The sequence below is a fragment of the Rhinichthys klamathensis genome, unplaced genomic scaffold, assembly GCF_029890125.1.
Source record: "Rhinichthys klamathensis goyatoka isolate OS25496 unplaced genomic scaffold, OSU_Roscu_1.1 h1tg000176l_1, whole genome shotgun sequence".
NCBI lineage: Eukaryota > Metazoa > Chordata > Actinopteri > Cypriniformes > Leuciscidae > Rhinichthys > Rhinichthys klamathensis.
The window spans coordinates 7,375,004-7,389,946 of NW_026606705.1; the positions used below are offsets into that span (position 1 = coordinate 7,375,004).

General features: G+C 38.7%; 1 protein-coding gene across 1 annotated transcript; it reads right to left on the bottom strand.

Annotated features, from left to right (window-relative positions):
- Positions 1-6,140: 6,140 nt before the first annotated feature.
- kcna1b (potassium voltage-gated channel, shaker-related subfamily, member 1b) lies at positions 6,141-9,342 on the bottom strand. Its single transcript, XM_056260349.1, has 2 exons — positions 9,099-9,342; positions 6,141-8,461 (listed from the first exon to the last, which is right to left on the bottom strand). The coding sequence occupies exon 2, from the start codon at positions 8,218-8,220 to the stop codon at positions 6,739-6,741; it is 1,482 nt and encodes a 493-aa protein (XP_056116324.1). The 5' UTR covers positions 8,221-8,461; positions 9,099-9,342; the 3' UTR covers positions 6,141-6,738.
- Between the last annotated feature and the right edge of the window lie 5,601 nt (positions 9,343-14,943).

A 14,943-nucleotide genomic window follows, 5' to 3' on the forward strand; every position in this document is an offset into this window, starting at 1 on the left:
GTAATATCAAATTTAGGATTGATAGTTCCTTATTAGGTAATCAATAATTACTGAATGAGATTAGCCTCATTAAGAACTAATAACTAACTATGAAAAATGATAAAGTATTACTAATTAAAGTACTAATTACAACATTAACGTGTCTGAGATGTGAGCAATTGTCTTTTTTTGACCACAACACCCATACACTTTAAATTAAGCAATCTGTTTCTATTACTATTTTAAAAGTCATGTAATTATTTATTCACATTTATTTTGAGACTATCTATAGACAGATTCCTGGGAAGAAATCAAGTCTGTCACACTTGTATAACAAGCCTGATACCATCCAAGACTAAAATACAACATCCAAATGGAAAAATGCTTGTTGACTGGAAATGATCCTGTGGCGTGTATATCTCATCTTCTCCCAAATACAATTTGTATGGATATTTGAGTGCTCTGAGAGGTGAAAAGGTCAGAACACTGAAGGCTTTGAGCCTTGTAGGAAAGTCAAATTGCTCTCTGAAAGAATATACATATTTTATTACCTGATGAATCCAAGTGGAAACAGGACACCAGCTTCACACATCTTCACATGGCTTAGCTCAGCTAGTGAATGTAAAAAAAAGTCTTGTAATCTCTTAAACTCTTTATATATTTCACAAATGTAACATAAATGTAATTACACCATGAATACATTTGTAAATGTACAGAATCCGTTGCAACTACTGCTTATTGAGTGTTATTAGCAAGTGCGCTAAAGTACACATAAAATGTTTGTAGGTTTTCAATAAAGAACCTTTGCAATGATAGCCCAATTCCACCTCAGAGTAAAACAATTAAACAGGTAGTGTCATGTCACAAATCACTTTGACATGTTGTAGCACATAATGTCTGTTACATTTACCGTTTGTTTGGACTTTTATGTGGTATTTACTGTTTCCTGTGAGGGTGTGTAGTCCCTTTGTAGTTATTTTGTGTCATTGGTTCCCTTGATTGTATCTCCAGGTATTTCTTGTTTCCCTTTATATCTTGTTAGATTCCCTGTGTATAAATAGCCCAGTGTTTTAGGCTACGTCTACTACATTAATCCGGATACATTTGAAACCGGCGTTTTCATTTAAAAAATACAAAACACACGTGATCATTGTCATCTGTGAATATGTCCAATCATGAAACACCTGTGTTGTCATCAGAGCTCTTGAGGCTGAGCTTGTGCAGTGCCTGACCCAGATGGCTCATATTGTTTTGAGAAGTCATCATTCTGAGCCCACCTAACTGATCCATGCACAGCAATCATTCTCACAAACCATTGTTGATGTCAGAGATGGCAGACTTACTAACTCTGTGGAACTTTCCAGATCTCCATTCTTCTTCAGGTGACATCCAGTGTGATAACATGAACGTGTACAATGGAAAATGAAACCTGAGGAGTTAATAGAAGACTGCTCTGCTGAAAAAAATCCAGCACTGCTGGTCATCAGGTATGTTGTACGTGCTGGGACCAACATGGGATGCTGGTTGCTGATGGGAAGTGGGAGTGCTGATGGACCAACTACACCAGCTCAGTTTTGCTTGAGAACAGCATGACTATGCTGGTTCACCAGCTAGACTATAACAGCCCTGTGAGCAGTTTGCCTCGGTGTAGAGGTCTTTTTGGTGGACTTACTTTCCATGGATTTTATCTGTGTTTAAAGGTTGTGATTGGAACCATGTGTAAATATGAAAGTTTCAATGTTTAATGTAACATAATTAAGTCTTACAAGGTTGTGACCTAACATGTTCATTGTTTGGCCCAGATTTAATTAGCTTTGATAGCAGTATTTGGATACTGTAAGTCGAGTGGAGTTCCACTGCTTGAATCAAAGCTGGACCAAATCAATCAATCAATCAATCAATCAATCAAACAATTGTTGTCAGGTTATATTAAGCAAGGGGGAAGTTCGGGGGACAATGCCCATTCACAAGGGTTTGGTTTCACAAAGATCAGCTCACTGATTTCCACCCGAACAATGGAGAAATGGAAGAACTCTCAATAATTGAACAGACCAGTGGTGTTACGCAACAGGCCTTACGAGTGGGCTGCCAGAGGGAAGGGCAGCGAAGCGAAAGAGAGGCTGATCCAGGGGACGGGTGCCTGGGAGTGTGTGGGAAGTAGGTCTGTGGAAAGATTTCAAATATAAGTGTAAATTGCTGCAATATTGTCATGCAATACATCTTGTCACCAAGGTCATTACGATGCTTTCTGCAGCCCTGTGATTTCACAAGTTAAGACATCCGTGAATATGCTCTCCTCCTGCTGTGCTTCCCCCATATGCGAACATATGTCGGCATAAAAGACACTGTATTTTTAGCCTAGTCTACAATAAGTCCCAGAATGCCTGTGGTAGCGAGCTTTTAGTCAGTGCATTCACGTTAGGTTGTGTGTGCGAGAGCGCACACGCTCGTCCTCCCCTGTAGGCGTGCAGGCCCCAGTTTCATCGTTCTGTGGCTGAATCACTAGCTCTTCACTCCCTCTCCTCTTTTCTGGCTACCTCTCCTTCTTTTTTTCCACTCTCATTTTTAGTCTCTATCTCTCTCACCCTCTTCTCTTCAGGTCTGTATATTTTTTCCTGCTTCTCTCCTCCCACGCCATCCTCACATGCACACCATCCTGCTTCTTAATCCATGTACACTCCTCAATAGAAAGTACACACCAGATCGCTTTTGATTGTACTGGCTATTAAAGGTAGTAAAAATAACAAGTGGACCATAATTAGTCTCTGCATTTGCCCTTTGCATTTGATGCTCATATATATATATATAATGGTATAATAATGGCAAATGTCTGATTGCAGTATGGTGAAGACAGGGCTTACATTATTTTAGTGGATAAACATACAATCAATCAATCAATCAATCAATCAATCAATATTTGTTGAAAATGGTAATAGGTGTAATACCTGTATTGTGATGTAGAAACATGAAACGATGAGTTTATCCAAAGACTTGCTCAAAATTAGGACATTTTTCACATTTTTGTACCAAACCTCACTTTTCCAACTAATAGTTCACCATTTGTAACCGGTCCTACTCGACCCGCTCTATTCTGGTGAAGGAGTCTCAATTATTCACTACAGGAAGCGAAAGTAAAAACTGAGCGCTGCATTAATGTCGCAGATCCTTTCAGAGACGATGAGCGCTGAATCTACTTCAACATGTGCTGATAACGGTGGGTATATCTTAATTTATTTTCTTAATATTTCTCTTGTGGTCCATATGTAGTTAAAAAACGAGAAGTATTTAGTGTTAAACAAGTTGCTTTTGAAATGAGGAGTTAGCTAATCTAACATCTTTTTATTATCCTCGCAGCGCTTCGGTTATGCGATGATGCGCTATGAAATTATTGTGGGGCAAATTAATTGTAATATTAATTAAATAATAAAAGTAGCCTTATAATAATAATTTAATACATTAATTGGAAATGCTAAATCTTGATATGGCCGATATGCTTTTGACGATATCTCTGGCTTTCGTTGACATCGCAAAATATCATCCACAACCAAATGCAAACCGGCATTCAGATCTGCCTTCGTTTATTTAGCAACGCCCAACTTCCTCCGATACAATCAATTGCCGAGGGATGAAACCAAATCCCGCCCTACATTTTTCTCATTCCAGAAGCCATTTCACTCGGATACGCCACAATAGACTATCGCAACATCCGTTCCGTGCCCTTTAAACTTTTGAAATGGAACAGAAATAACAACTCTTTTTTGAGGCATGGTCAGGATTTTAATTATTTTTATTTTTCAATGTGAATCCTTGAAGCTTTTCATTTATCCTAAAGTTTGAGTTGAAATGAATTTAGAAAAACATTCTTTAAAAACTGTAAAAAAAAAAGTGACTTAAAATGGTCATAGTGTCATGTTATAGAATACACCTTATCAGCACATAAATAGTCAACACATATTAAAAGTATGCCAACCACCAAAAAAAAAAAAAAAAATGAAGTGATTTGATTATTTAAGAATAAAAAAAATGAAGCTTTTCCCAGCATTTGCATGATTCATGTCAGAGCAACGTAAGCCCAGAGCTGCCTGCATGCATAATATCAAAGTGCTTTAGTTTCATTTATGGCATAACACTCATATGACAAGCCCAACATGGAAACCAGGCTTTGTTTTAAAAAGAAGCCATTTAATACAGAAATGCTTATGAATTCACCAGCATAAGGTATGTTTTGCGATAATAACCAGCTGCAGAACCGCAGAGCCATACAGCCGTCTGAGGACAGCAGCGCCAGGCCAGCAGTCTCAGACCGGTGTTGGTGTGGAGCTTATAGCATCATTAAGGGTAGGTTCAGTGGGTTCATTCATTAAGGTAGAGCTTATAGTTATAGTGAAGGGTGGGATATGCGATCGTCTGCACCACCCTAACTTCAGGTGTGACGCTGCTGTCCTAAGACTGCTGTGACGTGTGGTTCTGCAGTTAGATATATCCCCTGTTTTGCACCAGCTAGACCAGCACTATACCAACGCTAACCAGCATAAACCAGCCAGGACCAACATGGAATTCATGCTGGTTTATGCTGGATTTTTCAGCAGTGATGCAGTGATGGCAAACCCTTCCATCTTCAAAAGAAATCAAAATAATGCTAACAAAGTTAGAAGCCTGGATGATTATGAAAATACACAGAATAATTCCCACACATGATAAAGATTCAGAACCCTGTTCATTTTGTTTCTGTTTTTTTGTTTTTTTATCCATTCTGTATCACAGATGGTAAATTAGAATTTGATATTCTGTAACATAATATATTGACAAATTTTAATTATTGCCATTTTTATTTCCATATTCATAATCTACATAAATTACATGAAAAACTCTTTTTGGTCCACTGTTTTGTATTGTATTTTATTCTTTTTGTGTTTCTTAACACGTTTCTTAAACTGCAGATATTCACAGTAAATAAACCACTCTGGCATGTATTTCTTTTACAGAGTTGTATAAACGCATTGTCTTTGTAAAAATGTATTTTCTTAAAGAGTTTTCATCTCAGCTATTTAACTTGCTGGCAAAGCATCACAGTTGTGATGTTTAGTATTTAAGTGAATATAATAAATGCCCCAAAGAACGAATTAAAGGGTTGTAAAACACCTATGCTGGTGAAGGTGCTTAACACACATCCTTAGCGTGGACAAATCAACAGATTTCTTAGTCTTTAGATTCTTTATTTTACCTTTCGTACTTTGATGTCATTCTCGTTGCTAAACCTATAAATACATAAATTCTCATTAAAGTGCATTAAACTTTAAAAGACAACATGTACACTCAAATTAAAGGTTTTCTTTTTAGACCGCAACTCACATTGATATACGGATAATAAAGAATTGGCAGTTTCTACCAATTACAGTCCCTGATGCAGACCTGTGCGTATTATACAGCACTATTAGCGCTTGTGTTTTGCATCACTCAGAATTGTCTAATTGCTTTAAACAAAAACTGTGTACTATTTCTAAACTTTGTTTGTAATTATAGTTTTGTGGACTTATTTTAAATGGAAGTGTTTCACTTCTATTGCATACTCACTTTGCCCCAACTCGCTAAACCCACAGGACAGGATCATTTGACTGGATATGAAGTTGTGCATTCACAAGCATGTTATGCATGACCACACTGAGGTAGATCCAAAGAAACCAATGAGCAAAAAACAGCCATTGCAAAAGAATACATAAAGATGAAAAACACGTTTCATACTTCTTTGAAAAGCAATGTCTGATGCAGCGAGATGTACTTAATTCCATTTTATGTACAAGGATGTTGAGGGACCATGTCCTGAAATTCAATCCCAGCAGCTCTGGAATATCCCTCGACACATCATATGCTTAAGATTTGCAAATGTTTTACAGTAACTATTGCATGTAGAGACACTCTATGTCAGTTAGAGGACTGAAGGCACTATTAAATGACTTATTTAAATAATAATTAAATATGTAATCATAATGTATTAAATATAATATATATATATATATTTCAATATAATAATTACAATTATTTTATATAGATAAATAAATCGAATGATTAATTAAGCATAGTGTTGAATATGTACATTTAAAAAGCTTTAACAAATAAAGTGACACTTTTAAAAATGTAATGGAACAGATTTTAGATAGTTTGTTTTTAAAGATGTTTAAGAAAGTTGTGCTTTTAATGGGCAGTGGTTGGTGTCCAAGAGAGCCGTACTGTCGGCTTGGCTATGAGTGATGAAGTTCATATTAATGTCATGTATTATTAAAGCAAGATACATAGTACCATATCAAACAGACCTCAACGTTTCATAAAACATGCCATGATCTGCATAATTAATCAACATTCAGTTTGCAAATGACTTAAGGTAGCCTTAATGAGCAAATAAACAAGTACATAAATAAATGATGAACATACGGTACAAAAAAAAGTAATTGTTCTACATGCAAATGTAATTTTTGCAAATGAGTCACTGAATAACTAATAATATTTTGGGGTAAGGTGCATTTATATATCCAAGTACTCTAACCATCCGATTAATAGTTATTCTTTCTTTTACTTATTGGTGTCGATTGGCATATTTTAGACTACCATTCTTCAAACAGAATCAAAGCAACTCTTGTGGACTTGAGATCAAACATACGCAATGAAATAATTCATTATCAAAGGCCCAGTTTTAAGCATTCTGATATATGAATAGACTACAATATGTACAGTCTTGTAATGGCCTAGAATGACACTGGAAATCTATACATCTGTGAGACGCTTCACTTTATTTACGCAGTTCTGATTCGCAACTGTGCAGTTCCCAGTTCGCAGGTTTGCCTCTCGAAAATTATCAATGCTGTTATTGAGGTCATCGTCGATCTCCATGTATTCTGACTTGCTGACGACAGACGAGCTGCGACGACTGGAGTTGGAGTCGGACGCGATGTTCGGGTTGCTCACTGTGAGGAGCTGTGCCTGTTCATCTCCTTCGGTTTCTCTGTGATAGAAATAGTTAAAGTTGGACACAATCACAGGCACTGGAAGCGCAATCGTTAGCACTCCAGCAATGGCACATAGAGAGCCTACTATCTTGCCCCCAATCGTAACAGGGTACATGTCTCCATACCCCACGGTTGTCATCGAAACCACCGCCCACCAGAAAGCGTCTGGGATACTTGTGAAGAAGGAATCCTTCTCTTCGGCCTCGGCAAAATACACTGCGCTGGAAAACAAGATTACGCCGATGAAAAGGAAAAAGATGAGGAGTCCTAGCTCACGCATGCTGGCTTTCAGAGTCTGGCCCAAGATCTGAAGCCCCTTGGAGTGTCTGGACAGCTTAAATATCCGAAACACCCGAACCAAGCGGATGACCCTGAGAATGGCAAGAGATGTGGCCTGCTCTCCTCCACCCTTCACCTCCTTTCCACCGTCGGGGTCCTCTGCCAACTCCGTTCCGAGCGTTATGAAATATGGAATGATGGACACTATGTCGATCGTGTTCATCATGTTTTTGAAGAAGGCAGGTTTACTTGGGCAAGCGAAAAAACGGACAATCAACTCAAAAGAAAACCAAATGATGCAGAGTGTCTCCACGACAAAGAACGGGTCGGTAAAAATATTTGGTTTGTAGTAGAACGTGCTGTTGCCTATCACCTGGAGCCGTCCATGTGGATCCTCTTTCAACTCTGGTAAAGTCTCCAAGCAAAATATGACAATCGAAATGAGAATAACCATGACGGAGACAATCGCGATCCCTCTGGCAGGTCCTGAGCTCTCGGGATGCTCAAACAGCAGCCAAATCTGTCTCTGAAACTCATTCTCCGGCAGGGGGCGCTCTTCCTCACGAATAAAGCCCTCATCCTCGCGAAATTTTTCCATAGCTTCTTCTCCAAGCTCATAAAACTTAATTTCCTCAGAGAACATATCCAAGGGTACATTGACGGGTCTTCTTAACCTCCCTCCTGACTGATAGTAGTAGAGGATGGCATCAAAGCTTGGGCGGTTTCTGTCAAAGAAGTATTCGTTCCTTAAAGGGTCAAAGTAGCGCATCCTTTTTTTGGGGTTGCCTAGTAGGGTCTCTGGGAACTGGGCAAGCGTCTTGAGTTGTGTCTCAAAGCGCAGCCCTGAGATGTTGATGACCACCCGCTCGCAGCACTCGGGGGAATACTGCGAGTCCTGCGGTTGCCCCTGCAGAGTGGAGGACGTCTCATCTATATTATCTCCAGCAACCACCACAGTCATCCTGGAGATCAAACTCGCAGTACTGGATGGCAGTGGATGTTCAGGTGGGTTGAGTACGCATCCAATGCACTGCAGTTTGAATAGTCAATGACCCAACAGGACATCCAGCATCATGTTCCACCAAATGTCGACCATCTCCATGTCCAATGGAGCTCTGCATCTACTTCATAGTCAGCCAGAAAATGAAGGGGAGTAATAGGATACCTCTGATACCATGACAGAGATGAAATATGTCCTGTACCTAGATAAAAAAAAATAAAAAAAATCCACAGGGAAGTGATAAGAAATTTCTACTGATCCTAATGTATATTTTGAATCATATTAAAAAATAATATACAATAAAAGGTCTTTCAGAACACAAAGTTCCCAACAGGACCATCACGATTTGCCCGTATAAGAAAATATCAGATTTTAAACATCTTTGCTCTGTGAATTTCTTCAGTCTACTAGCAAGATATTCTAGTACAATGCACGTAACGTTCTGGTTAAAACTAATAATATCTAATACGATTCTAAGGATCGAATAAGATCTGATTGGGTGAAATAAATTTGAAATGGACTTGCTTGTCAAATAGATTTCCAAGTGTCCTGAAAGCAAGTTTAACCCTACAGAAGCAGACAGAACATATCCTCTTGTGAGACAGCTATGTAGAGAACATATGCTCTTGCTCTTGTATATATACACACATCACATGCATACTCAAAACATGCAATATGGTTCTTTATCATTATTTTTTTTTTTTAAATTTAACTAGCTCTAAGCAAATATCAGGACACTATTTGCCAATATGAATATTATTTATTTATAACGAAGAGAATGAGAGTGATACCAAATGATGCCAATGGGGATGTTATAAAATGACTGTCTTTGTACTTACGTGGGCAGTCAGATTGAGGAACAGTGCAGGAAAGATTGCGCAAAACCTCCTATGTGTAATTAAAAATAGATCTCACATTACAGCCTCACATTCATACAGCAAGAATAAAATACATCCACAATACACATCCTACTGCCGTCAGACAACAGCAAACTTGCAGTGCTCCTCAAACCGGTGCAGCAGAACAGTGGAGACACAAACAGAGAGAGAGAGAGCGAGAGAGAGGGAGGGGGAGCGAGGGAGAGAGAGAGAGAGAGTGAGTGGGTGAGTGAGTGAGTGGATGTGTAATGCGCAATGCAGACAGACTCCAGTATGTTGTCCTTTTCCACACATCAGATGGGACACACACTACAGCTGAAGGAGAAATTCCTGTTTAAATGGTATTTGTTTCTATCATTAGTGTGTCTTTTTGTTCACAAATTGCCATAAAAACAGATTAACATGTACATACTAATAAAGTTAAATATATGAATGCGCTAATTTGCATGCAACCTTAAACCAGATTTGTACACTTTTGGTATTTTATTTAGAGTAACAATGTTCATTTAAATTCAACAGTACTCTGAAAATTATTTTGGAGCATTGAGCAGACTGAATGTGTATTCGAGGCATAAACACTTTTAAAATGTGCTAAATCTAAATTAAAGCTATGATTCAATAAAATATTATTTAATGTGATTCAAGCAATCTGATGTCATTTGCTTCCACCAACAAAGGTACATTTAAAGGGTTGGATGAAGTAAAAACAACTGCACTTGTTTTTTCAAACCTGTGACCTTGGCTTTGCTAGCGCAATGAACTACTTATTTTGCTCACATTTACATACAAATTGTGCCATAAATCAGGGCCTATTGGTGTTTAACTTCTCTTGACATCTGTGTCTCCAGCTGATATACTTAAATCAGATTGCAAATAATTCGCCTGAGAGTCGATGGTTGATCATGTTAGAGTTTTCAGCATTAGATTGCATTTAGATGCCTTTTCATGTAGAAATGGGAACCAGTATCTGTTTGGTCAAAGCATCATTGAGGTGTACAATGTGAAGACTGTAGCTCTGTGAATACCATCCAGTCCTCAGCAGACAGCGCAATCGCTCTCGGTACAAGAGATCAACACAATTCTCCATGGCAACCAGGAGTTAGTAAAAGAGTGAGGAGAGGAGGAGGGAAAACAGGTTTACACACCGCTGCTGTCACTACAGCACAAACAGCAAACCTCACACCCAGTAACTTCTTCATTTCATTTCAGCAATTTGTGTATCATTTGCTACTATGAAATTGTATTGTGTATAGATTGCCATTATATTGGTCATTGGTCACAATGTTGTTGTTTTCTTTTCTTTGAAATGTCCGCTGGAAAGGTTGCAGAATCTGATTTCACCAAGTGCATCCTGGAGATCAACATTTTTGTTGATCCTGGAACAACATTCCAATCAACCAATCAGATTTGAGGGACAAGTTTAGAGTTTATGTCAAGTTTAGGCTTACAACCAAGGTTAGGTGCTTCTACATCAGTGTTATTCACCTATCATTTTTCTCGGTTTTTAGGGATAATTTATGAGTAGGGTTAGGATTAGGGAAAGGGATATGGTTTTCCATCGTTTTTATGTTTCGGGGTGGATATGTTGTAACCTGACTCCGCCAGATGGATTTGCTCCGCATATCCATCTGGAAACCTTCCGTTGAAGTAGTTTTGGTAAGGGGCGAAAATACTGGTTAGCTGATTGGCCTATGTTGGTGATAGACGGGCCAAATCAACCAATCAGATCAACGAAGCATATGACGTACTAACAGAGCGTATCTTTTCCTCTGAGAAAAGCCTCCAGAGCAGTGTTTTGCTCTTCTTTCAGTGAAGAAATACTAAATAAATCTACTATCGATAAATACTATCGATAAAACTTGCTCGATAGCCACGCTGATGCTAGTTTCATCCGCTGAAGCCGACATGTTCTTTAGACTGAACTGACGCGCTTCTCGTTGCGTCACACCTCAACCCGCCTCAAAGCCAGCGCTGATTGGACGTTCGTTTGGTGAACTGCTCCCAAATTTTCTTTAACGGAAAGTATCCAGACTGATCTGCGAGTGAAACCTTGAAAGCTCGCGAGATCAGGATGGTCTCACGAGGCTAGATATGTTGGTCCAGGATCAACAAAATATGTTGACCCAGGAACATGTCTAACTCGGCAAAATCAAGATGTGCAAAGGTCCAAAAGAAGAAATGAAGATAAGACATATAAATACTTAAGGAGTATGTCAAAAAGAGAAGAATAAAAGTCCTGTTTTAATCAATTATTTTGTTGTTGTCTATAACCTATTTTGCTATATCATCCTTTTGACATGAACAGTTTTCAGATGCCTCGGGTATGGCAGTTGTTCATCAGTACCTCCTCTTTTTGGGATATACCTCCTGGTTATATCTCATTCTTCACTTTATCTTTAAAGTCTACATTAAATAATGTTTGGGGAAGTTACAGCAGAAATCAACCTTTGAAAGAAGTAAACAACTTTAAGACATTTCAGTTCACTTTCAATAGTTGAGTGAGTATAAGAAGAGTTATGCCACATTAAATCTACATTGTGGTCCAACAGAGTTCTCTCTTCATCTGAACATTTTATTATTATTTTTGTAATTATATATATATATATATATATATATACTGTATATAATGAAAATTTTAATTGACCATACATAAAAAAAACTACAATGATTTATAGTGCAGTTTAAATATATATATATTTTTTAAGGATTTTTATTTTGCTTAAAGAGAATTTGGGGAAAATTTGCTTAACTGTCATGAAAATACTTAATAATTTAGCAATATACATATCGAATTTTGGGGTTAAATTTGACCCGGTCATGTACTTGCTGTTGCTTGGGAGCAGTTTGTATTGTGAAAAGCATTACAGATAAAAAAAAAAATGCATTGGATTTAATTCAAGGTCAGACTGCATTAAAGAGCACCTCACCACAAAACTCACTCCTGTTTTCTGACCATGTCGTGCTTTCTTTTCAAGAATGATAAACCCATTATAAGTGTGTTGCATGACCTTTCATAAAGTACAAGAACATGTTTTTACAGGGATCAACCTGATACTCTAAATTCCCCCTCCCCCCCCAAAAAAAAGAGCAATTATTTCAGCTGAGCTTTATGAATAAAACAATGTAACGTAATTAAACGTAGATTCAGGAATACTCTCACGACCGGGTGCTAGCCTACATGAAACAAATTCCTCAGAGTATTTCTCTGGAAACCTGCTGATGTGGACCCTCTGCTTTTTGCCTAGCAACAGTCGCTAGTGTACTACACGTCTCTGACAGCCCCGTTCCTCATTTCATTTCAAGGATCCTCCGCAGAGCTCATTTCATTTTGAAAGGGTGATCACATTTACGTGAACGCTCTTGAGGATTATGGGTCCAGTTTGTAAACTCCCACAGATCCCCTCACACGAATGAGATCTGCGAGCAGCATTTAGCTTCCCCGCGTTCATTTCAGCAGAAGGACAGCTGAGGAGAGGTGCAGTCTTACAGTATGAATTTAGCACCCCTCCTCCACTCTCATTCATGAATGCACTGGGCCGTTATATAACACTTGTGCTCTATTTAAAAGAGCCGTAGCAATGAAGATGGGCAAGAGACTCACGCGGTGCCCTTCAAGATGAACGCTGGAGCCCTAGGGGGTGTTGGGTCAGACCGTTAGGTGCTATTATTAGCTGCGTGTCACACCACAACCAAAGGAAATGGAGTAGAACTGACAGATGTGTGTGTGTGCATTCATTGGTAATGTGCTTTCGTGTTTGTGTGTGTGTGTGTGTGTGTGTGTGTGTGTGTGTGTGTGTGTGTGTGTGTGTGTATGTGGTGATTGCATCATGAAGCGCACAACGGCCAGATTTACTGCACTGCACCATTCTGCGCTAAACACACGAGACACATCACTTACCTCGTTTTCTACATCGTATTCAAATTAGTTTCTGTCCCAGAGACTGCTTAGCTGAGCGTACACATTTGACTTTACAAGAGAATGTAATAATGTCGTCATTGGGTTTATTTTTAGGTCCCATGTCTTCTGGGCTCCCATGGGAGTCCTGTTGACACACACACACACACACACAAAAATATCTGTAAAATTACCACATTCTATCAGATTTATTTTTATTCTCATTTAATTCTCATACAATTTTTTAAAATTCTTTTTGTAATATCTGTTTGTTAAACAATACTGGCCAGCTGGACACAGTACCTGGCTCAACCATTGCATGAGGCAAGTCATTATTTTTTGTGCAATTCAATTTGGTGATGAAAGTGATGCCAGTTTTCTTTCTTTTCTTTCAGGAACTTTAGCATTTGTAGGATTCATTTAGTTCTGGACCCAAGAAATAGAGCACATTGTGCACCCCTGTGGACTGTATAGTGCCCTCTGGTTTGCACCAAACCCCTTAATATTGGGTTTCTCCATTGTCATTCTCATGTGGGAAGATCAATCACAACAAAAATTAATGGCAGCAAAAATAGAATATGTGATTAGCAATGGAGTCATCAAAGTGTCAATGTTATGGAGGAAGCATATTGGTAAAAAAATATTAGTGATGTTTTTACTATTAGTAGCTGTGTTTACATAGACCCTAATAATCAGTTTGTTATCAGGCTAGCACAGTCAGAATAAAAAATCCACATCAATCGGAATTGGTCAAATCCGATTTAAATTTCATTGGGTTTGTAAGGGGTGGTTTAAACCTTTTCTAATGCGTTCGATAGGACATGTAAACATTTGATCAGATTGAATACTGAAACTGGAAAATTCTGCGCATGTGCAATGATGTAGATATGGCGTAAATTGACGTATGACGCATAGAACAAGCTGTTGATGAATATAGTGTAATAAAATGACTGCTGTGTTGTTGTAAGATTCTCCTTCCATCATCTGTAAAGTGGTGCAGGACAACGTTGTCCCAGAAGTCCTTGCTTCGGACTCTCATCCATAGATGCCTTGTTAAGGATGCAGAAAGGGGCATTTGTACTGCTTGATGTGATTAGCAATGTGACAATGAATCACAAAAGCAGACTTAAGATTTATCTATTTCGGGTCCTAATTAGGAGACAATGAGCACATGAAGCTTTATGCCGTGCTTCTTATATAAGTAGCACGGCATAAAGCTTCATGTGCTCATTGTCTCCTAATTAGGACCCGAAATAGATCAATATTAAGTCTGCTTTTTAAAACAAAGAAAATATGCATAGGTGGGGGATCCGTCCTTTGGATGAGACGTTAAACCGAGGTCCTGACTCTCTGTGGCCACAAAAAATCCCAGGATGTCTTTCAAAAGAGTAGGGGTGTAACCCCCCCTGTGACGCCACCTTGGAACATCGTGCTGGCTGTTTCCTGGGTCATCATCTGGCCACTTCTGCTCTTGGCTCATCCCTCCCTCCACTCCCCCACAGACTGTTTTGTTTGCCCAGGACAATGCTTGTTTCTGTCCTCTTCCATGATCTCCACCCTTCCTCCCTTATTTGGACTTAATGTTGATGTCGTCGAAATTCTTTAGCAGAGCGATGACATCTCAGATCATTATCTAGTCTCGTGTATACTTCATTTAGCCAAGGCTGTAAAGCCGACACCCTGTTACAAATATGGTAGAACTATCACTTTTACCACTAAAGATTGCTTTATAAATCAGTTTCATCTCCTCAGCATCCCAGATCGCTTAGAAAAATTTGAAACTATTGACTTTCTCTTTTCCAGCACTTTAGACACAGTTGCTCCTTTGCGCTTAAAGAAGATTAAAGAAAATAGTCCAACGCTGTGGTACAATGAGCAACTCAAAAGAGTAGCCATAAAAGTGGAGCGTAG